The sequence below is a fragment of the Bos indicus genome, chromosome 5 (assembly GCF_029378745.1).
Source record: "Bos indicus isolate NIAB-ARS_2022 breed Sahiwal x Tharparkar chromosome 5, NIAB-ARS_B.indTharparkar_mat_pri_1.0, whole genome shotgun sequence".
Classification (NCBI taxonomy): domain Eukaryota; kingdom Metazoa; phylum Chordata; class Mammalia; order Artiodactyla; family Bovidae; genus Bos; species Bos indicus.
The window spans coordinates 88,059,890-88,086,630 of NC_091764.1; the positions used below are offsets into that span (position 1 = coordinate 88,059,890).

Here is a 26,741-nt window from a genome sequence, read left to right on the forward strand (position 1 = left end):
ATGTCATCCAAGAGCCAGTCAAGTGTTCTTCATAAGTTCAAGGGAGTCATCTTTTCTACCATGTCTTCAGAAGAACTTCTAAATTCCCTGGATTCTTTTGAGGCAAGAGAGGATGATGTGTTCCTGGTTTCCTATCCAAAATCTGGTAAAGTTTATTTCAATGTATCTTTAAAATGTAGATATACAAGAATGATAATGCATGTAATAAGTTTTTTTAAACATTTACTTTTCAGAATTTTTCCGCTGGAAATTAAAGTATCTTAAATGCTTATTTTCATGAAAAAATTTGATATTAGAAAGTCAAGAAAATGTGCTTTGAGAAAATTCGACTGGAGAAATTACAGCTTTACACTTTTGTTTTGACTTTATTCACAAAGACATACAGATATTAATATATAATAAGCATAATATCTGTAACATTATAAATTTCTCTTCGTACTTTAAGACAGGCATAGTGATAAATAGTTTTTGTTCAATTTGTACTTAGTGATTGACCTGTAAATAAATAATTGTTTTCTTATGGGCTGATAAGAACAAGTGGCTAATTTATACCATATACAAACAACTATATATAAGGCTTCCACTAGACATATTTTTTAAATATGTATTTGGCTGCACTGGATCTTAGTTGCTGCATGGGGGATATTTTTAGTTGCAGCATGAGGGATCTAGTTCCCAGATGCTAGATCGAGTTGTAGCATGAGGGAGCTAGATCTCCAGATGGAATTTGGGCCCCTTACATTGGGGGCCTGGAGTCTTAACCACTGGACCACGAGGGAAGTCCCTGGACTTATTGTTGCCTATAAATTTTCCATTAGCTGCCAGGAGGTCCCCTTCAGCAGCACAAAACTGTGTATTCTCTCTGCTTATCAGAATAAATCAGTATATTTAATTAAAATAATGCAAATATCATTACTATACAGTTACATTTATATGACGGTTATACATATTTAAGACTATTAACATCATAATCTAAAGTAGTCTTAAATGTAAAACATAATGTTAGAGCACTGTTTAAATATTTATTCAACTATAAGTTTGTTCATCTTGTATCTAACTGGAATTATGAGATAAATGGAAACTAAGCCTCAATTAAACCAATTTGGAACATTGCTTTCAAATTAGCAAAACATCCTCCCCACCCAAACTTTTACTTCTCTGCTCCAGTTCTCTATAGTCTACACCACTGGAGCATATCCTCATTTGCTTTCGGTAAGATAAAGTGGTATCTCTTCCAGACTTCATGGTAGTAAATTTGCATCTCCTTGATGTTTGGATATAGCATTTGTTCATTGTTCAAATGCTTTGTTTGCACAACTGCTCTGTATTTGCATGCAGACAAAAACAAGATTCCATGTCTGTATTCAGCAGGGAGCTGGGGAGATAGACATGAATACAACTTCATTTTGATGTGCTGCTTCCGAGAGACAGAGAGGGTGAGCAATTAGAAGAGGGAACTGGGGACTCAGAAGGCAGTTTTTAGAAGAGCAAGATGCATGAGCTTGCAGCACCAGCAGGAATCATGAATGAAAAGATCTGTGTGTTTGTGAATTGGAGAAGATGCTAGAAGTGAGTGGTAACGTGGAAGAGTATTTCAGGCCGAGGAAACAGCATATACAGTTTTCATCACTCTTCACGATCTTTAAAATGTGATTCTTCCTGTAAAGGGAACTAACATCTCGAATGCTCCAACAGGTTTATCTGTGTGTCGAGGTGATAACTATTTATAATAAAACTAATGTAGTCATTGCTTTTATAACCTCATGTTCATTTTCTGTATTCATTTTGAGTATCATTTGATTAAAAATGCATTTCATTTTATTTTCTTATGAAGGCACTCACTGGATTGCAAAAGTCATTGAGAACATTCCCAATGCTAGAATTACCCTAACACCTCCTATTGAATTGGGAGACATTTCTAAATTCGAAGAACTAAAAACGTACTGTGAGAGGAGAGTTATTCCAACACATTTGAGCTACAGCATGCTACCAATGAATGTTAAACAGAAACAATGCAAGGTAAGTTCAATGGTTAAGGACAGAGGCTCAGGGGTACACAAAACTGAACTTGGATTCTTGCTGTGTTACTTTCAAGCTGTGTGACCTTTGAAAACTGCTGATGTTCTCTGAGTTTGGGTGTCCTCACTTAATGCAAGGATAATAGTATGCATCTCACGTAGTGTGATGAACATTAAACAAGAAAATGAGTATATAGGTATTACCACAGTATCTGGCTCATAAAAATCTCAGTATGACATTAGTATGTCAACTGTAATTATGCTAGATGATGTCTTATTCTATTCTGAATCTCGTTTGAGTCATTTTCTTTAAATATTGATGTCCAGAGAGAGAAAAACTGCTTTAATAATATTATTTTAATTATTTTATCTCTCATTTTTGCAAAAGATTATATGGGAAAGAATAAAAAGTAAAATGTAATGTAAAACACTGAAGAATAGTTATTTCAAGCCATTTTTAAAGTCCTCACATTATGATTTTAAAAGTTACTTCTAATTTTAAAAGTTTTCTTTCTATTTTTATGTACTTCTTATTAAAATTTGTTTTCATGGAGAATGCAGGATAAGGAAAAAAGAGGATAAAATTGGTAAAGCGAAGGCAAGACACATGTGTCCAGTGTAAACAATATCCCAGTAATGATGCCTTTTAAACCATGTCAGTCATGTTCTTAAAAATAAATGAACCTGCCAAGTGTGCATACATCAAAGCAGGTCTTCCAAAGATTACAACGCTATGACTACAATGTCTCCATGTATACCATCTACTCTTCAGTTCAAGTAAAAGTAACACGAGGAGAGGTAAATGCCATGGAGTTTGTGCTTATCCCAAGCAAATCTATCAGAAAATGTGAAAGTATACTAAGTTGATTACAATTTGACTCAACTGAACATTTTCATTTCAAATAGACTACCTAAGAGAGAGAGATTTGGACAGAAAAGGAGTCTGGTACACTTAACAACCCTTCAGTTCAATTCAGTTCAATCGCTCAGTCGTGTCGGACTCTTTGCGACCCCATGAATCACAGCACACCAGGCCTCCCTGTCCATCACCAACTCCCGGAGTTCACTCAAACTCATGTCCATCGAGTCGGTGATGCCATCCAGCCATCTCATCCTCTGTCGTCCCCTTCTCCTCCTGCCCCCAATCCCTCCCAGCATCAGGGTCTTTTCCAATGAGTCAACTCTTCACATGAGGTGGCCAAACTATTGGAGTTTCAGCTTCAGCATCAGTCCTTCCAATGAACACCCAGGACTGATCTCCTTTAGGATGGACTGGTTGGATCTCCTTGCAGTCCAAGGGACTCTCAAGAGTCTTCTCCAACATCACAGTTCAAAAGCATCAATTCTTTGGTGCTCACCTTTCTTCACAGTCCAACTCTCACATCCATACATGACCACTGGAAAAACCATAGCCTTGACTAGATGGACCTTTGTTGGCAAAGTAATATCTCTGCTTTTCAATATGCTATCTAGGTTGGTCATAACTTTCTTTCCAAGAAATAAGAGCTTTTAATTTCATGGCTGCAGTCACCATCTGCAGTGATTTTAGAGCCCAAAAAAATAAAGTCTGACACTGTTTCCACTGTTTCCCCATCTATTTCCCATGAAGTGATGGGACCACATGCCATGATCTTCGTTTTCTGAATGTTGAGCTTTAAGCCAACTTTTTCACTCTCCTCTTTCACTTTCATCAAGAGGCTTTTTAGTTCCTCTTCACTTTCTGCCATAAGGGTGGTGTTATCCGCATTTCTGAGGTTATTGATATTTCTCCCGGCAATCTTGATTCCAGCTTGTGCTTCTTTCAGCCCAGTGTTTCTCATGATGTACTCTGCATAGAAGTTAAATGAGCAGGGTGACAATATACAGCCTTGACGTACTCCTTTTTCTATTTGGAACCAGGCTGTTCTTCCATGTCAAGTTCTAACTGTTGCTTCCTGACCTGAATATAGATTTTTTAAGAGGCAGGTCAGGTGGTCTGGTATTCCCATCTCTTGAAGAATCTGCCACAGTTTATTATGATCCACACAGTCAAAGGCTTTGGCATAGTCCATAAAGCAGAAATAGATGTTTTTCTGGAACTCTTTTGCTTTTTCCATGATCCAGCAGATGTTGGCAATTTGATCTCTGGTTCCTCTGCCTTTTCTAAAACCAGCTTGAACATCTGGAAGTTCACGGTTCACATACTGCTGAAGCCTGGCTTGGAGAATTTTGAGCATTACTTTACTAGCGTGTGAGATGAGTGCAATTGTGTGGTAGTTTGAGCATTCTTTGGCATTGCCTTTCTTTGGGATTGGAATGAAAGCTGGCCTTTGCCAGGCCTGTGGCCACTGCTGAATTTTCCAAATTTGCTGGTATATTGAGTGCAGCACTTTCACAGCATCATCTTTCAGGATTTGAAATAGTTCAACTGGAATTCCATCACCTCCACTAGCTTTGTTTGTAGTAATGCTTCCTAAGGCCCATTTGACTTCACATTCCAGGATGTCTGGCTCTAGGTCAGTGATCACACCATCGTGATTATCTGAGTCGTGAAGATCTTTTTTTTGTGCAGTTCTTCTCTGTATTCTTGCCACCTTTTCTTAATATCTTATGCTTCTGTTAAGTCCATACCATTTCTGTCCTTTATCGAGCCCATCTTTGCATGAAATGTTCCCTTGGTATCTCTAATTTTCTTGAAGAGATCTCTAGTCTTTCCCATTCTGTTGTTTTCCTCTATTTCTTTGCATTGATCTCTGAGGAAGGCTTTCTTATCTCTCCTTGCTATTCTTTGGAACTCTGCATTCAAATGGGTATATCTTTCCTTTTCTCCTTTGCTTTTTGCTTCTCTTCTCTTCACAGCTATTTGTAAGGCCTCCTCAGACAGCCATTTTGCTTTTTTGCATTTCTTTTCCACGCAATAGCATTGATAACAAATGTCACCAGAGATTAAGTTGTGCTTTATAAACGTTACAACAGTGACAAGAGTAGCTATTTTTCCTTTGTAAGCAAAGAAGCCAAAACTCAGAAAAGGGGTGTGTGTGTGTGTGTGTGCATGCTCAGTCGCTTAAGACGTGTCTGACTGTTTGCACCCCATGGACAGTGGCCTGCCAAGCTCCTCTGTCCATGGGATTCTCCAGGCAAGAATATTGGAGTGGGTTGCCATGCCCTTCTCCAGGATTATAGCTGAGTGTATTTAAAACCACCACAGTAACACTACAGCCTGAAGGTATGATCCTTTCTTTGCCACCCTTTAATGGGGACTGAGACTGTCCGGTTGTCCCTGGAATACCAAGCAATGACCTGTCTTCTGTTGCTGTTGACTGAGCCCCAAGAGCTTGGAGGATGGGCAAGCCTTAACTACCCCTGTAGTGCTGGACAGATAGTAAGTTCCTCCTCCCATTGTTCTCTATCAGCTCTCAACCCTACTTGGCCTCCTATATTTTCTTCCTAACATTTGACTCTCCTTTTGAATGTTTCCAAACTTTCTTACATGAAATTTGTATTTTCAGCCCATTTCATGCTGTGTATGTGCTCAGTTGTATCTGACTCTTTGCAACCCCATGGATTGTAGCCCACCAGGGCTCATCTGTCCATGGAATTCTCCAGGCAAGAATACCGGAGTGGGTTGCCATTTCCTTCTCCACAGATCTTGTCGGACCAAGGATTGAACCTGCATCTCTTGTGTCTCCTGCATTGGCAGGCAAGTTTTTTACCACTGTGTCACATGATATTTAGTTAATATTTAATTTTTTTAATAAATTTTTAATTTTTAAGGAAATTTAATTTTAAAAATATTCAGTTAATATTTAATTTTTTCTCCAGAGTACTATTCTACCTTCAGTTCATATTTCTTCACCTCCCCCTAATAATTTTTATAATTTCTTAGGAGACATTCATAATGTGTGTGTGTGTTTATTGAGTGTAATTGACATATAACAGTATGTTAGTTTCAAATGTATGACATAGTGATTTCGTATTTGTATACGCACCGCACTATCTATTTAACATTCTTCATTGTACATGAACACCTTCTTTTAACCTTTTTTGGTAAAATATGTGTTAATGGGTTGCACTGTCCCTCCCACTAGATCATGCTGACTTGTAACTTTAAGGAAGAGTTCTTCAAAGTCCCTAAAAAATTATTCTGCTTATCAAAACATAAAGTCTCCAACTGGATGTCTAAGGCTTAAAATTCTGCCATTTATTCCTTCTTGCTAAAGTGGTGGATTTTTAAACTGTGGTGTCTGGGCCTTGAGGTTCTATGAATCTGCCCAGGAAGCCTGTGCAGTTAGAGGAAGCCCGAGTTGTTGTGTTCTTCCATGATTATCTCTTGGGACAAAGAGAAGATAACTGTGGGGGTAAAGGTGGCTCTTCATTCCTGCGTGTCGTGGTCTTTGTGTATCTTTCAAGTAAAGAGGAGCAGGTGCTGTTAATGAGGGTCACAATATCTGGACTATGAACACAGTAGGGAAAGATAGTTATGTATAAAAAATGACTCAGTAAACACTTCCTTATCTAAGTCAAATATGTCCTTCCTGATATTCAATTAAAAAGCAAGTTAGAATATCTGGTACTCATGCAATGGTGACCTTGACTGGGACAGTCCTATTACCGCCAGGCTTCTCACATTGGCTTCCAGAGGTTTTTATATGCTCCTATCGTTCTTTGTATTTCACTATTGTAAACCTCATAACACTGCACTGTCAAAAGTGGATTTAATTATCTGTTTCCCTCACTTGACTGGGTCAGGAAGATCCCCTAGAGGAGGAAATGGCAACCCACTCCCAAGTATTCTTGCTTGGAAAATTCTGTGGACAGAAGAGCCTGGCGGGCTACAGTCCATGGGGTCACAAAGAGTCAGACATGACCTAGTGTGTGTACCACACACACATACACACACACACATCACTTGACTGCAAGTTTTGAGAGGGTGGGAATCATTTCTGTCTTGCTCATTATTCTATTCCTTGGCTCTGGAACGTTTTTGCACACTAGTTGACATACAGTAGTGAAAGTTGCTCAGTCATGTCCAACTCTTTGTGACCCTATGGACTATACAGTCTATGGAATTCTCCAGGCCAGAATACTAGAGTGGGTAGCCGTTCCCTTCTCCAGGGGATCTTCCCAACCCAGGAATCAAACCCAAGTCTCCCGCATTGTAGGCGGATCCTTCACCAGCTGAGCCCAGACATACAATAGGTATTAAATAAATATTTATTGAATCAAATTAAATTGCAGTTGCAGTATTTGTATAAATTGGCAAGGTATCTCAGACTCCTTACTCTTTAGCTGATTAAATTGTAGAAAAAGAAATTCCAGAACATTATTCTTTCTATAAATATGGATAATTTGTAAGAAATCTTCTTGTATGTAAATCATATTTTGTCATACATCGACATTACAATATTAATCTTGTCCTTCATCTGAGGAGGACTTTCTCAAGTCTACCCCTGAAAAGATAGGACCAAATTTTAGCACATAAATTCAAAAAGTCTGGTCAGTGGGCCAGCAGCATCAACATCTCCTGGGAGCTTGCTACAAATGCACAATGCAGGTCTCATCCTGGAACTTCTGAGTGAGAATCTGCATTTTAACAAGATCCCCTGATGATTTTTATGCACCTTCAGTTTTGAGACACTCAGGTATCTAAGTCTGTATTTAATAATCAGCTGAAGCTACCAAAAAGTTGTGACTTGCACAGGTAAGTGTGGCTGCTACTTTCTCTTAGGAAATGTTTTGTCTTGGGGCTACTTCCATACAAAAATAAATTGATTTTTTTTTAACAGATTATCTACATTATTAGGAATCCAAAAGATATAGCTGTTTCATTCTACCACTACTACAGGGATAACCCTAATCTCCCTAGCATTGAAACCTGGCATGAATTTTTTGAGCTGTTCCTAAAAGGAGATGGTAAGTATAACAGTGATTTTTATTCATAATACACAGGGAATATCTTCACTCAAGATGAAAACATTTTCCAAAAGTTCAGGTGAACCCTAGCAGCCTACTTTCAGAAATATTTTTTAATAGATTATTCTTTTGCTTCTTCTATGCAAATTCTTTCTCACTTTGTTTCTTCATAGTTTTTCTTATCACCAAGGGGTGGAACATATTAGCGATAACTTATTAGCTGGTTTTCATGTCTTCAGAAACAGAAATTAATTCTGATCAAACATTATTTTCATATACCCTCAGTCTGTTCCCTGAAGTAATTATTCACTGATTGAAGTACAGTGATTTACAGCTGAAACCTAGACAGGTAACTTGAAACATGCCTTATATATACCTGCATGGAAAATAAATCATGTCACACAGTACCCACACATACTCCCAACCCCCCAGATATAACACATGTGAAAGAATTTGACGTCTTGACACTTGGAAGAAAGTAATTTATTCTGAAAACACCTCAGTGATACATTACTTGTTGAGCTGCACAGCACATGCTGGGCCTGCCACCATGCCTGACCCTTGGATTTATTCTTTTTTCCCTGACTCAGTGGTGTCTGGAGCACTTAAAAAAACACTCTTTTAAATTCCCAGGGCTTTGATTAAACAAAAATAATATAGTAAGAAGATGAAGAATCCAGAAGAGACACAATTTAGAAATGGTATATTCCCTGAGGATCTTATCTCTCACTTGGCTTAATTACTGATTTCACTATTTTACTTGCAAATTGTCAAGCTTTTGCTTGTTAATTTAAGAGAGGCCACAGCAACAGTAACCTTAACATGAGGACATAGAAAACTCACCAGCAACAAGGTTTAATATTTTGTTTTGTGATAATTGCTATGGAAGAACATCTATGCTCACACTGTTTCAACTCCTCTTTATATTTTGTTCCCTATCTATTGGCACAAATTTCAGAAATGACAGGTATAGTAAAGGTCACCTGGTTTAAACACCCACCTGATGTTTGAAGCACCTTTACAACACCCCCATTTACAACACCCCCCAAAACTGTAGAGGCTAAGTTTGAATTTCTTAACCTTGACAAGTTCATACCCCTTACTAGTACTCCAAAGCAACACCTTCAATATTGGTATTGCTAAGATGTTTTTAAAAATCTTCCCATGTGATACAGATTGTGCACATATCGTGTGACACAGACACTTGGTTAGGTACTCTGCAAACACAATCTCATTTCGTCCTCACTAGAAAACATGAAAAGTGAGTGTTACCCTCACTTTACAGGTAAGGAGAATGAAGACTTTGGTAGGCCAAATACCTTTCCCATACATCCATAAATAATAAGGAGGAGAGCTGATACTTAAGTCAAGCGTCAAATCCAAAACTCTTTGCTCTGACCACTGTGTCGTAACTCATCTGGAAAAAAAGAAAGAAAAAAACAAAAACTATCCCTCTGATCATTAATTCATCTTCCACCTGATAGCCCTCTAAATATTTGAAGATGGTTAGCATGCCTCATTCTGCCTCAATTCCATTTTTGGAATAAGCAGAGTTTAAATACGCAAATTATTTTTGAAAAACAGATCTTGAGTCTGCATTTCTTTAAGAAAAGAAAGCTATGTTCATCTCCAACTTTATAGACTGCGGTTCACCACGTCTGTCACCATTACATGAGTGCTCATTTGGCGACATCACTATCATTCTGCAGTGGTTATATGTATGTGACTGTGTTTCAGGGATGTTCTTCAGTCACTTTTTGAGGAGAGGGTTATTTCTCTTGCAAATGACATGATGTAGTAGAAAAAACAAGCTATGGAGACAGTAGAACTGGGATCAATCCTGACTATATTTTATTCCATATGTAACTTTGCACAACTAGCTTAGCTGTTCTGAGGTTCAGACTCCTAACATAGAATAGGATTTTTAAAATTATCTACTTTGTAGAATTATTTAGAAGCTAAAGTTTGTTGTAGACATCTATTCACTTATTCTATTAGACGTAGACATTTAAACACACGAAGATTCACATAGTTTCACATTAGGGTGGAAACGTTACAAGTAGATATTTACCTAGAAAGATTAATTTATAGCTGAGGCATCAAAATACCCTGGACCCAACTCCAAACCATAAATATAAATACACATGATATGAGCAGATAGGATAGTGGAGATATACATAACTACACATTTGTCTAATCATTAAATTTTCTCTTTCAGTTTATATATACACTTTAGGTTTTCAAATTACATAATAACTATACATTGTGTTCTGGCAATATCCCGACAGATTAATATCTCAATGCAATATTAGTACTTTACTTTTTTCCCCTACAGTTTCCCCTTCTCCAGTTTTATATTAGAACTTTATATTTCCTATGCTACTTCATCTAGGCAAGTTTCATTTTCCACAGTTATCTGTCATCAGAGTGCTTTCTAGAAACTAGTAACCAGGAGCCTCATTATAACAAGATATAAGAGTGGGGTACAAGGTTTGCAGGAAATGTGGGAGGTTTGAAATAGCTGAGGTGAAGAATAAGAGAATGTGTTAATGCAGAACAAATAGTTTTGCTGGGCAAACTTGGGGCCTTTAAGGCTGGAAAAATGAATTTGCACTGCTATAAACAGAGTTGTGTAAATTTTCCAGCAGAACTCAACAGCAAAGAGACAAGAAAAGAAGAGGAATTGCTTCATTTAAACACTGGGTGTTTTTTGATGATTGAAATAAACAGTAAGGGGGCAAAAAAGTTGGAGGTATTGGCAAATCGATTGCTGAGGGGATAAATAAAAGCAAGAAAATGAAGGGGGAAAAAAAAGGTCAGAGTATGGGATTGTAAAAGCTACCCATTAAGGTTTTGCTCTAAAATCAGAATCTTCAGTAACTGTAGGAGAGAGACTGGAAGGTTGATTTCTGACTGAGACAAGGATGGAAAGAGTAGTATATTAAAAACCATGAGTTCCAAAGGATCTTGGATTCTTTAGGAGAGAGAAGTTCTAGAAGTTGGTAGGAAGCAGTGAGGTTTTTGGCTCATTCTCCAGACCCGAAGACACTTGGATTGGTTGAGAAAGAGCAACTTCTATTCGGGAGCATTTTAGAAGAGTAATTTTGGGTAGCAGAAGGGCCATCCTGGCATATATTAAGGCCAGGAAAAGAGAGAATAATTCTATATTACTTGAAGAATGTGCAGAAAAACATTTCCCATTAAGGAAGATTTCAAATGTGTTTTGGAAACTGTATTTTCTTTAAAGCCAGAGGTCTACTAATGACCTAGACAATGAAGATTCTGATTAAAATATAAACTAAAACTGTAATTTCCTATACTAGTAACAATGCCACAGGCAGCCAATTTCTTTAGATTCTTTTGGCTGGCTTACATCCTTTTGGAACAAGGTAGAGAATGAATTAATTAGTCAATAGTAGAATAGCTGGCTCTCAAATTATGATCAGGCCATTATGCAAAGTTGATTCTTAAATCTATTTGGGGCATGTTGGAATATGCTTCCTACAGAAAAACCATAATGGACAAGGTCAATTACACCTAATCACTGGGTTATGATGCTGGGTCTGTGTCCCTTCTCAGCTTCTTGGTAATAGAAGTATAGGCTCTCCTGACGGTATTGGGAGCTTTCATAGCCTCAACAACTCTGTTGTTGTTTAGTCACTAAGTTGTGTCTGACTTTTTGCGACCCCCTGGACTGAAGCCTGCCAGGCTCCTCTGTCCATGGCGTTCCCCAGGCAAGAATACTGGAGTGGGTTGCCATTTCCTTCTCCATGGGATCTTACTGACCCAGGGATTGAATCCATGTCTCCTGCATTGGCAGGCAGATTGTTTACCTCTGAACCACCTGGGAAGCCCTAGCAACTCTAGGAGGTGACATTAATCACCAGGGCTGCTCTGTAGCTGCTGGAGAGAGGGGTGAGGCAGATTGAATCTGTAAGCATAATTTAAGATTCCAGGGACTTCCTAAGTTTGAGAGAAAAATCGATCTTCCTCCTACATGTGTTTTGTGCCTAGGAAAAGGTTGGCCATTCTTAGAAGATAAACTATTATCACTGATATGGTAATTTGGGTAATTCTAAGATAAAGTATTATGTAAGATAAAGTATTATGTAAGTCACTGAAATAGCAATGAGATTGCTAATAACTGAAGATTTTATCAGGGAAGCTCTTCTTAGCACCATTATTATTACACAGTCTTCAGGGTCCATGGAGTAGAAAATTGGGCTGATACTCTAATGATACCACTGTAGTCTTGGAAATTCTTGTTTTAAAAATAGATTATAGTGTATTTTTTTTCCCTTTGCTTCCTCATGAGCTGAAGCTATGAAAAATTGCAGTTAGCTTAGAGTTTGTTGTACTTCAATTTAATCAGAGATTTAATGTTCTAAATGTATATCACAATGTCTGGCAGACACTAGTAGCTTAATAAATGTTGATTAAATGAATTGCTGCTAAGTCACTTCAGTCGTGTCTGACTCTGTGTGACCCCGTAGATGGCAGCCACCAGGCTCCCCCATCCCTGGGATTCTCCAGGCAAGAACACTGGAGTGGGTTGCCATTTCCTTCTCCAATGCATGAAAGTGAAAAGTGAAAGTGAAGTCACTCAGTCATGTCTGACTCTTAGTGACCCCATGGACTGCAGCCTACCAGGCTCCTCCATCCATGGGATTTTCCAGGCAAGAGTACTGGAGTGGGGTGCCATTGCCTTCTCCGATTAAATGAATTAGCAGTCAGCAAATCTTCAGGAAATTGTTAGTAATATAGCTCTTTTAGGATTGAGGCATTGTGCGTGCTTAGTCATTCAGTCATGTCTGACTCTCTGTGACCCCATGGACTATATAGCCCACTAGGATCCTCTGTCCATGGGATTTTTCAGGGAAGAATACTGAAACGGATTGCCATTTCCTCCTCCAGGGAATCTTCCCAACCCAGGGATCAAACCCACATCTCCTGTGTATCCTGCATTGCAGGTAGATTCTTTACCTACTGAGCCACTGGGGAAGCCAAGACTGAGCTAGTATTAAATCTTTGGATGATAAGGAGATGTTGACAAAATTAATCAATACTCTACCTATGAAAAAATGGAAAATTTTACTTAAGTCAACCCAAGGATTAAAACCGAGGAGACAGACTTTCAGAAAGCTCTGAGGACTTCCTCGTTCCACTTGCTCGAGGTCAAAGCACAGTTATATACTGAGACAAGGGATCATATGTCAAATGATGTGTAATAGAAAGTTTACATGGTCCAGATGTACATGTACAAAGTGAGTCTTGAATCATTATGATTTCGTACAAGATTAAGAAGGAACATTGTCTCCTAAGGATGTCTGGTTAATACAGAGGCACAATATCCTCTAAATGGGAGAGAGAAAGCCCAAACAGGCAAACTTTGATGTTTAAAGTTTTCTTGTCTTACCATAAAACATGAGCTTTATTTCACCAATGTCCTGCTTTTGATCATTATTTTTTTATGGCTATTCTCTGAACATGTATCTTTTTCTTTTCTTTGAACTTTTAAACTTTGTATTGCTAAATTTTGTAATATAGCCAATCAATGTTATGATAGTTTGAAGTGAACCGTGAGAGGATTCAGCCATACATATACATGTATCCATTCTCCCCCAAATCCCCTCATATCCGGGCTGCCACATAACATAGACCAGAGTTCCATGTATTATATGGTAGGTCCTTGCTGGTTATCCATTTTAAACATAGCAGTGTATACAGGACCATCTCAAGTTCCCTAACTATCCCTTCCCCTTGACAACCATAAGTTCATTCTCTGAGTCTGTGAGTCTTGACCATTAATTTTTTGATAGAAAGCATTAGGTGATCAAATATTTGGTCCCTTGATGCCAGGGTAGTTGCTCACCTAGCCTGAGTCCACTGTGTCCCTTGATATCAAATCTTAATAGCCTGATTCTGTTTTTCCTTTTAGGAGGTTGTACTTGTAAGATAAATGGCAAAGGGTAATAGTCAATTCCCAGTTGTCCATAGTACTGAATGCCAATTTTTGCCTTGCGTGTGCATCCATGTGTATGTTCATTACTTTTTAAAGAGCTGTAGATATGAAAAACAATTACAAGTTGTTTAGATATTATTAACTTCATATGAGTTGATGATAACTTTATAAGTTACACAAACAGTAGTCAAAATTGCCAATAGGAGTAACAATGTCATTAGTAAAGACTGAAGCCAAAACCCTCCTAGACCGTACCATTTTCCTAGTATTTTCCTTGGATCAGGAAAAGGATCTTTTATACGGGAAAATTGATTCTTCAGGTGTCATAAGACAAGTTACATTAGAAGACTCATCAGGTTATAAAAACCCAATATTCAGTATTATAGCACATTTCTCTCTGAGAAGGAGTTAGAATATCCAGGACCATTCAATCCTGTAGGGCCACTTTTCTCATCATGGAAACTTCCAAACTGAGCAAGCTAATGGCTTGATTACTATCATTCAGAGCTTGCTGAGTAAATTTCATTAAAGCCTCTATGTGATTAATGATATCTTCCCTTCCAAGTGAAAGAAAGAGTATCACAGCCAAATGGTCATACCATTGGAAAGCTGATCAATGCTTTAATGCCAGCATGCTTGCAGGTGTCAGAAATAGGATCTGCAGTTCTTTCAGGAGAGGAGGGCTGATTGGGTCCCTTCCATTATGACTATCAATGTTCCTTTACCTGACTTTTCCAGTATGCATAATGTCCCAGTTACAGGTCATGGGGCATCTGTTCTTCATCCTAAAATGGATTACTGTGATAGTAAGTTTCAGAAACAATCTTTATGGTAATATAGCAAGAAGGAGCCATCTGAGAAGTAAATCTTAGGTAGTAAATACAAAAAACCTAATGACAACAACAGTAGAAATTAATGGCCCATTAAACATGATATTTTTTCTCTCTACTAAAGTAATTACCCTCATTTCTACCAAACATAGCCAAATTAAGACTAAATTATTTGCAAAATAAGTCTATTTTAATAAACTTGGCCTGATTATTTACATAAGTGTAATTGATCATACAAGTCCTTTTAAGGTGACTCTGCTAGAACTCTTTATAAAGAATCTCAAATTGAAGCTATTTTGGAATTGTGAATCCTTTGGGGACTTCTGCATACCAATTAAAATAGGTGCGATATTTTAGGATGGGAGCTCTCTGTGCTAAGCTGCTTCAGTCATATCTGACTTTTTGCAAGCCCATGTACTGCCAGGCTCCTCTGTCCAGGGGATTATCCTAGACTATGGGATTATCCAGGCAAGAATACAGGAGTGGATTGTCATGCTGTCCTCTAGGGGATCTTCCAAACTTTAAAGTAAGTCTTTACAATTCAAAGGACACGATAGGAGCTCTCTAAGTCTTTAAAATTCAGAGGATCCAAGAAATTAGCCCTAACTCTACATTTCCCCCTGCTAACTTAATTTTTAGAAAAGAGAAAGTAAACCTTGCAGGCAGGGATCCAGAAGACTGACTGACATGGTAAAAACTGATGTTCTACAGGCTTTTCCTAGTCGTGCCCACAAAACTCAGTTTTGGAATGACAAAAAGAGCCCCATCTTGATCATTTCAGGGCAGGTTTTCTTTTAATTCACAATTAAATGAACACTTGCAAGCATACATATATTCAGCTGGTATCCCCACAGGTGGGTGTCCTTTTGGGACCTATTTGGCCTTGGAGGCACAATTTCCTGCTATCAGCTTGACACCCTAATTTATTTATGATATATGATCTGATCAATTTTCTGAGGACAGTGTGATGGATTGGATGCATGCTGCTTCTGAGTCTAGCTCTCCAAAGTGGGTCAATTCAACTTTCATATGTGTCTCAGTTTTCTCCTCAATAGTCTAAAATCACCATCTACAAGATGACCCATCTTTTTGTCATGTGTCCCTGGAAGAGTAATATTTACTTAATGGTTGTAGTGGGGTTCCCTTGCTCTTTGGAGCTGAATAATTCTGTCTCTCATTTTACTAGCAAATGGTTTGCTTAAAACATACATCACCACCTTGTTTGTTTTTATTTTTTTCAATTTAAGTCAAATGTAACAAAAACCCAGCCACCTACATTTTCCTTTGAGCTCCCTGCTCAAAGCCCTCTGTGGTCCCTTCCCCCAAAATGCACTGGTATGCCTTAAGATTCCAAGTCTCAGTGAAGTAAAAAACAACTCCAATAACATTTTTAGCATTATCACTTAAAAGCAATGAGATCTGGATAGCAGGAGAATGCACCAGAACATCTGAGCTGTACCAAGAAGCCAGAGGGGCTCAGTGTGTCCACACTGGTACCAAGTACAGGTTCAGGTAGATTCCAGGTACTTTCTGGTGTCCTGCCAGTTACACCATGCATATTGATGAAATGTTGACCAACAGTCAATCTAAGAAGTGGAAATTTTCATTCAAGCCAGCCTGAAGATTATCACTCATGAGATAGTTATTTCAGAAAGCTCTGATGACTGTTTTGCCCCTTAGAGGTCAAAGCACAGTTTTGAAACCAAGGATTATGTGTCAAATTAGGTATTATTGACAGTTGACATGATCCAGATCTACAGGTACAAAGTGAGTGGTGGGTTATGAGCCATCATAACCCCTTACAAGATTAAGGGGGAAAATTGTTTCCTAAGGATTTGTGACCCTTTATATGTTTAAGAAGGAATGTTACCACCTTAAGGAGGCCAGCTGAATGGAGATGCACAATATATTCTAAAGGGAAGGGAGGAGAGCCGAATGGACAGAGAAAGCAGTGTATGTTAAAATTTTTGTCTTGTCATAAAAACTGAATTTTATCTCATCAGAGGCATGGAAATATGTATATGTAGTATTTTGTCTACTTATTTGTTTTAAAATATTCATTTGGTGGCGCTAGTAGTAAAGAATCTTCTTGCCAATGCAGGAGACGCAAGAGATGTGGGTTCTATCCCTGGGTCAGGAAGATCCCCTAGAGTAAGAAACAGCAATCCACTCCAGTATTCTTGCCTGAAATAGTCCATGGACAGCAGGAGCCTGGCGGGCTACAGTCCATGGGGTTACAAAGATTCGAACATGACTGAGCACATAGTCACTTATTTTTAATATTTATTAATTTATTTGGCTGCATCAGGTTTAGCTGAGGCACATGGAATCTTTGTTGTGTCATCATGCAGGATCTTACATTGCCCCACCCAAACTCTCTACTTGTGGAGTGTGGGTTCAGTAGGAGTGGTGTGCAGGCTTCGTTGCTCTGAGGCATGTGGAATCTTCGTTCCCCAACCAGTGATCAAACGCCTGCCCCCTGCATTGCAAGGCATATTCCTAACTACTGAACCACCAGGGAAGTCCCATATGTAGTATTTTAAATGACTATATTTTATGCTTTAGATTGTCAAGCTAGTCAACTTTTCTGTGGTGAGAAGTTGCTCACTGTTTGTTTTCAGTCATCATCACTTAGAGGTAATTTTGCGTGATAATATTTTACTTTCAAGCCTTAGAGATTTTTAAGGCTGTCAATTTAACAAAACAATAAAGAGAGCATATCAATTACAGACAAATCCCTAAGACTGTATTTTTCAGCCTTGAACTGTGAATAGAATTTTCGGAGGAAGTTTGTAAAGTTTTTGCATTAAGAATTTATCGTTATGAAACACATGTCACTTTACAGGAAGAAAATGATAAATTCTCATTTTTTCCCCTATTTCTCCCAAGATCCAAAGTATCAGAACACAATTCTTGGGAAAAAATGTATCTTTCTAGTTCTGCTGTCACTTCTGATGATACCTGTGGCAGATTCATTTTGATATTTGGCAAAACTAATACAATTATGTAAAGTTTAAAAATAAAATAAAATTAAAAAAAAAGAAAAAAAATATTTACTAGAAATAAGAAAAAAAACCACAGCCTAATTAAAAGAGGTGACCACCCAGCTTCATTTCACAATAGTGTATTTATTAATAGTTAAAATGGTGAAACTGAGCTCTCTGAAGGAAACTCTTTCACTCCAGAGTCTAGTATGTGTGTACCTTATATTGACTACTTCACCGAGGTGGGAAGAACCCAGGGATGCAAAGTTATAATGTGTAATGAAAGCTTTTTATTAAATGTGTTATTTAATATTAACACAACAACTTACTTTTCTTCTAGTTGTATATGGATCCTGGTTTGATCATGTTTTAAGCTGGGAAGAACACAAAAATGTTAAGAACATTTTAATTATATCCTATGAAGAGATGAAGAAAGTAAGCCTTTTCTGCCATTTCAACAATGAAAATTTAAGTAAAATTAAAACAGGAAATCAATCAATGAACCCCATTTTCAGATTTCAAAGAATGAATTTGATATTTTGATGAGTTATGCTTTGTGTATATTTATTTATTTGCTGTTTGCTCAGGATCCTTCTAAAAACATAAAGAAAATAGCTACTTTCCTCGGTTTAAACATGACCGACAGTGAGATTAATCAGATTGTTTGGAAAACATCATTCACTGAAATGAAAAATAACACAGCCAAAGAAAACTGTGATCCAAATCACACCATCTGCGCCCTCACTTCTAACAGGAACCTGGTATTTAGGAAAGGTAAGTCAGAGATGAGATGCTTTGCCTGGATTTATATTTGGAAGTAGTTACATTTTAATGTCTCGTTTCACCTTTGTTCACCCCATACCTTGCACAGCAGATTGTGCCTTGTTATCCCTCAGTAAAGGTTTATCAAGTAAAATTCTTGAGTTACATTCTTTCCAGATGTTGAGATTCCCAGGCCCAGTTAGGAACCAACTGAGAGATAGATGCAGGTGTCAAACAGATGGAAGTGATAAAGTAACTTGAAGAATGTGCTTCAGGTCTGCCTAGTGTGACTGCTCATAATGGATCCTGAATTTTACAAACATGCTCACTTAGTCATAGCCACTCCAATGTAGTCCTGACCCCTGCTGGCACAGGACACTCAGAGTGTGGTACAGAGCAGTACCTGACACGTGATTTCTCTAGGAGAGAAAAAAGAGCTGATGGATGTGACCAGGGCATTTTTCCAACCTCACCAATCAATCAACTTGCCCTGCAGAAGTAAGGAAGAGGTGGAGAGAAAAACTGGGATCATTATCTGGGGATATTCCTCTGCCTGGAAGCACAGAGGGCACATGTGCTCAGTCGTGTCTGATTCTTGTTGACCCCATGGACTGGAGCCCACTACGCTCCTTTTCCATGGAATTTTGCATCAAGAATTCTGGAGTGGGTTGCCATTTTCTGCTCCAGGGGATCTTCTTGACCCAGGGGTCGAACCCTCATCTCTTATGTATCCTGCATTGGTAGGTAGATTCTTTACCACTGAGCCACCTGGGAAGCCAGAAACACAGAGAGAAGGAAATAAACCTCCACGAATTCCTAACATTTTACTTAGAAACAGTTTGGGTACACCTGGATATAGAATTATTTTGAAATCCTTGTGTATTTTAATCCAGATCTGGGAGGAAAATGTTTTAACATTTTTCATATTTTTCATAACTTACAAAAACAAAATTCTTTGCATATATGTACTCAGATTTCTTACTAAAACACACACATTTATTTGTTCTTTGCCTCAACTGCGTATGTTGCTTAGTCACTAAAGTCGTATCTGACTCTTTGCAACCCCATGAACTGTAGCCCACCAGGCTCCTCTGTCCATGGGATTTCCCTGGCACGACTACTGAGTGGGTTGCCATTTCCTTCTCCAGGGGATTATCCTGACCCAGAGATTGAAACTGGGTCTCCTGAACTGCAGGCAAATTTTTTTACCACCAAGCCTATCAGTTCAGTTCAGTTTAGTTCAGTTCAATCCCTCAGCCGTGTCCGACTCTTTGTGACCCCATGAACTGCAGCACGCCAGGGCTCCCTGTCCATCACCAACTCCCGGAGTTCACTCAAACTCTTGTCCATCGAGTCGGTGATGCCATCCAACCATCTCATCCTCTGTCGTCCCCTTCTCCTCCTACCCTCAATCCCTCGACCATCAGAGTCTTTTCCAATGAGTCAACTCTTCGCATGAGGTGGCCAAACTATTGGAGTTTCAGCTTTAGCATCAGTCCTTCCAATGAACACCCAGGACTGATCTCCTTTAGAATGGACAGGTTGGATCTCCTTGCAGTCCAAGGGACTCTCAAGAGTCTTCTCCAACACCACAGTTCAAAAGCATCAATTCTTCCGTGCTCAGCCTTCTTCACAGTCCAACTCTCACATCCATACATGACCACTGGAAAAACCATATCCTTGACTAGACAGACCTTTGTTGGCAAAGTAATGTCTCTGCTTTTTAATATGCTGTCTAGGTTGGTCATAACTTTCCTTCCAAGGAGTAAGCGTCTTTTAATTTCATGGTTGCAATCACCATCTGGAGTGATTTGGGAGCCAAAAAAATAAAGTCTGACACTGTTTCCACTGTTTCCCCATCCATTTCCCATGAAGTGATGGGACCACGTGCCATGATCTTAGTTTTCTGAATGTTGAGCTTTAAGCCAACTTTCTCACTCTCCTCTTTAACTGTCATCAAGAGGCTTTTTAGTTCCTCCTCACTTTCTGCCATAAGGGTGGTGTCATCTGCATATCGGAGGTTATTGATATTTCTCCCGGAAATCTTGATTCCAGCTTGTGCTTCTTCCAGCCCAGCATTTCTCATGATGTACTCTGCATATAAGTTAAATAAGCAGGGTGACAATATATAGCCTTGGTGTGTGTACTCCTTTTCCTATTTGGAACCAGTCTGTTGTTCCATGTCCAGTTCTGACTGTTGCTTCCTGACCTACATACAGGTTTCTTAAGAGGCAGGTCAGGTGGTCTGGTATTCCCATCTCTTTCAGAATTTTCCACAGTTCATTGTGATCCACACAGTCAAAGGCTTTGGCATAGTCATTAAAACAGAAATAGATGTTCTTCTGGAACTCTCTTGCTTTTTCCATGATCCAGTGGACGTTGGCAATTTGATCTCTGGTTCCTCTGCCTTTTCTAAAACCAGCTTGAACATCTGGAAGTTCACAGTTCACGTATTGCTGAAGCCTGGCTTGGAGAATTTTGAGCATTACTTTATTAGTGTGTGAGATGAATACAATTGTGTGGTACTTTGAGCATTCTTTGGCATTGCCTTTCTTTGGGATTGGAATGAAAACTGACATTTTCCAGTCCTGTGGACACTGCTGAGTTTTCCAAATTTGCTGGCATATGGAGTGCAGCACTTTCACAGCATCATCTTTTAGGATTTGAAATAGTTCAACTGGAATTCTATCACCTCCACTAGCTTTGTTCGTAGTGATGCTTTCTAAGGCCCACTTGACTTCACATTCCAGGATGTTGGCCAACTCATGTGTTGATAGACCAGATATTGTTTTAACTTTACAGGTTACTTTTGTCCTCTTGGGTCATTCATTTAAAAATTTCCTTAGAGTTTCAAGAATGAGGGCTAGGAGAAAGGAATATTTATTTACCAATATTTGCTAATAAACTATTTTTGAATGTTTACCAAATATTTATTAATAAACTATTTTCTAAAATTTTTACCTAATATTTATTAATAAACTATCAGGTTTATTAATTGAATAGGTTTCAAAAATTGAATAAAATACAGACCTGTCATTCAGTAGATCATAATCTAGATAGTAATATAAGGTAATGACAACTATACTAGTAAAATATGAGCAAATGTGAATCTATATGGATAAAGGAGAGCGTGTTTGCCTAGCAAAATAGGTGAAGAGATCAGATCTGAAACTGATAGCATATGCAAGATTTTACTGGGAAAATGCCAGGAGGAAATACATTCCATCAAGAGCCAACAGCAAGAAGAAAACCTCAGAACCACGATGGAATTGGATGGTATCTCCTAGAAGGATCAGGTCGTGCCATGTGCTAAAGTGGTGGTGGTTGTTCAGTTGCTCAGTGGTGTCTCACTCTTTGTGATCCCGTGTACCCAGACTCCCTTGTCCATCTGCTCCCAGAGTTTGCTCAACTTATGTCCATTGAGTCAGTGATGCCATCCAACCATCTCTTCCTCTGTCATCCCCTCTCCTCCTGCCTCAATCTTTCCCAGCAACAGGGTCTTTTCCAATGAGTTGGCTCTTTGCATCAGGTGGCAAAAGTATTGGAGCTTCAGCTTCAGCATCAGTCCTTCCAATGAAAGTTCAGGGTAGATTTCCTTTAAGATTGACTGGTTTGACCTCCTTGCTGTCCAAAGGACTCTAAAGTGATAGATGATACATAAAGCAGAATGAGAGAGAGAAATATTATGGCCAGAGAGTAAAATCTCTGATGGACACCGTGAGGTCTGTTTGCTGTTTTAAGAATGGACCTGACATAGTCAGACCTGTTTGCTAGAAAATTAATAGAACCAGAGTTGAAATTGATTAGAATAGAGTGAAAGCAGAAGCAGAAAGTGCAATTAAGAGGTTGTTGTAATAGTGCAGGTAAGAAACATCGAGGGTCACAATTTGGATAGTGGCAGTGAGCCACTGATGGGTGCTGCTCAGCTGAGAAGTCAGTTTAGGAGCCATCACCAGACTGTGGAATTAGGTAAAATTGTTCATGGTGAGTGGGAGGAACTAGTGAAGAAAGGGTAGATGTGGGAAATCCTAAGAACCCTGACATCAACAGCCCAAGACAAGCCAAGAAAAGAGATCTGCCAGAATTAGTAGGAAGAAAAACCAGGGTCAAACATGACAGTTTGTTTAGCATTTGTGAATTCTGAGAATGCAGTTTCTATAGCAGTGGAGATGAAAACGACATTGAGGTGGAGGTTAAAGAGATAAGAGATTAAACAAGAGGAGCAGAAGCGAAAGACCACTCTTAAGAAGCGGAAGAATGGAGGACAGTATTGGAAAGATATCAAAGCAGGGTGGGGAGAAGGGTTAGAAGGAGAGGAAGAGATGATAAAGGGAAGACAGACATAGAAAGGGATGCATGAAGAAAAGAGTAGAGAGAAACAGGAAGGCACTCGGAGGGTCCATGGTAGAGAATGCTGAAAAATGAGGAAGTTCTGATCCTTAGTCCAGTACTTCTGTTGACGTCTTTTATCTTTGCCCTTTGAGATCTGATTAGCAATACTCAGTATAAATATTGCTAATCATAAGACATGGTTTATCCTGCAACCTTGAGAAATTTTACTCCAATGAGTTAATCTCTGACTTGCCAACTAGTGACCCTAGCAAATATCAGCAGGTGAAACCATATCAACATACCTCTAACTAGCAACAGTAATTCTAACACCTTTAAATTCTCCCTAAAAGTCGTTTCCTTTATATATATATATATAAAATAGGTAACAGTGGACACAGCCTCTCTGAGACTAGTCCTCCTCAGAGCCAATTAGTAAATTAGGATTATATGAGGAATTATACACAAGGATGGGTCAATAGAGACCACTCACTTCATTTCTTGAATGGCTGGATGGAGCGGGAGTGAGTAGGGAATCCATCCTTTAAAAATAATCATTTCAACCAAATGACTGAAGTTATTGATTCAGACTCCATGGTGAACAGAGCCATTCCTTACTTTTCAGAGGGGAATTTGTGTCTGCAGTTGTCTTTGAAGTCAGAAATGGAGCTGATATTCTAGAAAATTACTATGGTGGCCACAGCGATAAGGTGATAAGGAAGGGTACAGCATAGTTCATATAAGTGTCAGAAGTCCAAAGGCCCATACAAACTAAAACTTAGGGGGAATATCACAGGAGGATAGAAATGTACATGGACAGGATGCATGTTGCAATATTGCTTATAACAATGAAAACCTTGGATGCACTTAAATGGCACTTAATATATAATTTAAATCTATTAAGTTACATTCATGTTTATGATGGAGTCACCAAAACTAGAAATGCTAGATGAAGAATAGCCACTGTTTACTGAGCACTTATTCTATTCCAGGAACGTTATTTGATTTATCTAAAACTTGGCAACAGATTTTAGGATGCTGTTCATGTGATTTTATTGAGACACCAGGCATCTGAATAACTTATCCAATATCACACCACTAGTAGTTGGCAGAGTCAAGATTGGAACCCATATGGTATTATTCTACTCAGGATAACTTTCATTGTAGGTGTACAAATAGTAATACTGGAAGATGGTCAAAGTAGAATGAGGAAAGTAGGTTATAATTGTATGATTTTAAATGCAGTTTATACGCTTATGTATGTTTGCAAAGAAAAGCATCTAGAAGAATGCATGCTAACCAATTTATCAGCCATGTGAGTTGGGTGTATTTTCTTGATTTTTATCTTCTTTTGCTTATAGGTATGTATTTTCTGAAACCTATATATTATTCTTTAAATATTTTTTATTTAAAAAAGTAGAAGAAAGAGTAAAAGAATAAATCAGAAACCAAGCACACAGAAGTCAGGTCAAATGTAAAAAGAAAGACAATAATGGTTCAGGTGAATTAATATAAGAAGCCAGAAAGGAGAGCCAAGAAGGATGAAAGAATATTACGTAAATTGATAGCATTAACACTGCTCTCCTAAGGGCCAGGCACCTTGATCTCATGAAGTTGACTTTGTGCCCCAACTGATGATGTATTTCAGAAGCAATACCATTTCCTGACTCTGGGATCTCCTATCTCTGATATGACTCTCTTTCCTTTTTCTTCTCCTTCAAACAGAAGAGTTCCACTTTACTTTTTTTTTGCATTATTTTATTTTTCTTTTCCTTTTTTTTAAATTTTATTTTATTTTTAAACTTTACAATATTGTATTGGTTTTGCCAAATAAACTCAATCTTCTGAACCAGGAATCAAAACACCCAAAATTTCTTAGGTTGTTACCTGTTTCTTTGATGTAGGTGACATTGTCTGACATTCAGTCAAGCCATGGGTTTTGAACACCCACCATGTGGTCAGCACCTGACTCAGTACTAACAATGCATTACTGTCCCTAACTTGACAGAGTGTATAAACTAGTTGGAGAGAAAAGATTATAGAGAATAATATAAGACAGTCAATGTACATGCATGCTAAGTCGCTTCAGTTGTGTTTGACTCTGTGCGGCCTTATGGACTGTAGCCTGCCAGGCTCCTCCATCCATGGGATTCTCCAGGCAAGAATACTGGAGTAGGTTGCCATGCCTTCCTCCAGGGGATCTTCCCAACCCAGGGATCAAACCCATGTCTCTTATCTCACCTGCATTGGCAGGCAGGTTCTTTACCAATAGCACCACCTGGGAAGCCCAAGACAGTCTGTAATGAAGGGATACAATGATGTATTTTGAGCTCCAGTGCACCTAGACTAGACCCCAGGGATGAAGCCTGGGGCCAAAGTGACAAAGGACCGTGATTCACCAGGTCAAGGATTGAGGTTTGGTATAGTGTGTGTGATGGAGGTGAGAAGGGCAGTCTTATGGGGTTGATGCAGTGGCCAAGGCTTTAAGGGTGACTCCAACAATCAGGAGAGGCCGAAAGACCATGTGACCTGTATGTCTTATTTCGATTTCAGGACACCTTATATTGAAAGTAAGGGTGTCATACAAGTAACTTGGTATTTGTGTTTTTAACTCTCTGTAACCAATTTTGTAAAAGAAAATTTCCTAAAATGAGACCAGTGAACCACCCCTATAGTATGTTATCAGCCCTGTTAGGACTGCAGAGGAGGTAGAAAAATAAATGAAGCAACATTGTGTCCACTTTGCTTTCTGGTTGTATTAAATTTAGGTGAAATCCTTCTTTGCCTGCTATAGTAAAACCTAGGGTATTTATATATTTTTATTTTCCTTTCCAAGAAATAATTTTTCAAGCTATACAAATTAATATGCAATTACTGAAGAAATTAGAAACAACAGATAAGCAAGTGAACAATAGTTCCCCACCATCTTAGCAGCAAGAGATAAAATTATTCACATTTTCTTATAAATCTGACAGCTTCCTTTTGTACATACTATACATTTAAATTGGTTCTTGTCTGATTTCTTTCTGATTTTTTTCAGGGGCAGTGGGTGATTGGATAAACTACTTCACTTCAAAGCAGAAGCGAGTATTTGATGAACTATTCACAGAGAAAATGAAGCATAGTGAACTAGCAAAACACTTTGGAGATTACTCTTAATATAAATGGGAAATGAAACCAATTTCCATTTTATGCAAGGCAGTGCTTGGGGAATACATAAATATTTTTCACCAGTGTGGAAAGCAGATATTTCTTGCAGTGAAAAACAGACACCTTATGAAAAAGTGTCATGTGTGAGAGACAATTATTAGCCTATTTGGGGATAGATAATTACTAATAAAAGGAAGTATACAATTTTTGCATGGCTGAATTATATGTCTGCTTTCAGGATATTCATAAGACAAGGAAATTACTTTTATTTATAGATAGAATATTACTGTGGGTGTTCTATAAGCTGCATTAATGTACAGCAAAAGAGGTGTGGGGTTAACCAAAATAACAAATGTCTGAGAGGAAATTATTTTCTGCCTATTTAGACCATCGTGACCTCTAGACAAACATTTTTTATTTCAACATTCCCCAGTGTCTATGTAAAAATATTCTCCAGTGTCATACAATGACAGACATCATTTTATTAAGGACAGAACTCTTAATAGATTATATTAAATGATAGTCTGGTATATTAGTGAGGATGAAGAATGAAAAAATATTCTTTAGCTTTAAATTCACACTGGCTTGACATTCCAGTATTTTCTTTATCTTTAATAAAGTCAAATTACAAAATGTCTTACTTTTCAGTTTTGAATAGTATGTTTCCTTGAATTATTTATGATTTTTTACAGTATTTTGAATATGTAGGCTTTCTCCCAGAAGCATTTCTAGCATTAGCACAATCTCCATAATTTTCTTCTGTAATGAATATTATTCTGTAGCTTTAGCCTAGAGGACATTGTAATGAAATTTC

The 26,741-nt window shown here is 38.3% G+C and overlaps 1 protein-coding gene across 1 annotated transcript; it reads left to right on the top strand.

The window, feature by feature from the left end:
- Positions 1-25,936, top strand: LOC109558555 (sulfotransferase 6B1-like). Its single transcript, XM_019959922.2, has 6 exons — positions 1-145; positions 1,835-2,019; positions 7,784-7,910; positions 18,027-18,121; positions 18,274-18,460; positions 25,818-25,936. Exons 1-6 carry the CDS (start codon positions 1-3, stop codon positions 25,934-25,936), a joined length of 858 nt encoding a protein of 285 aa, XP_019815481.2.
- Positions 25,937-26,741: the final 805 nt, after the last annotated feature.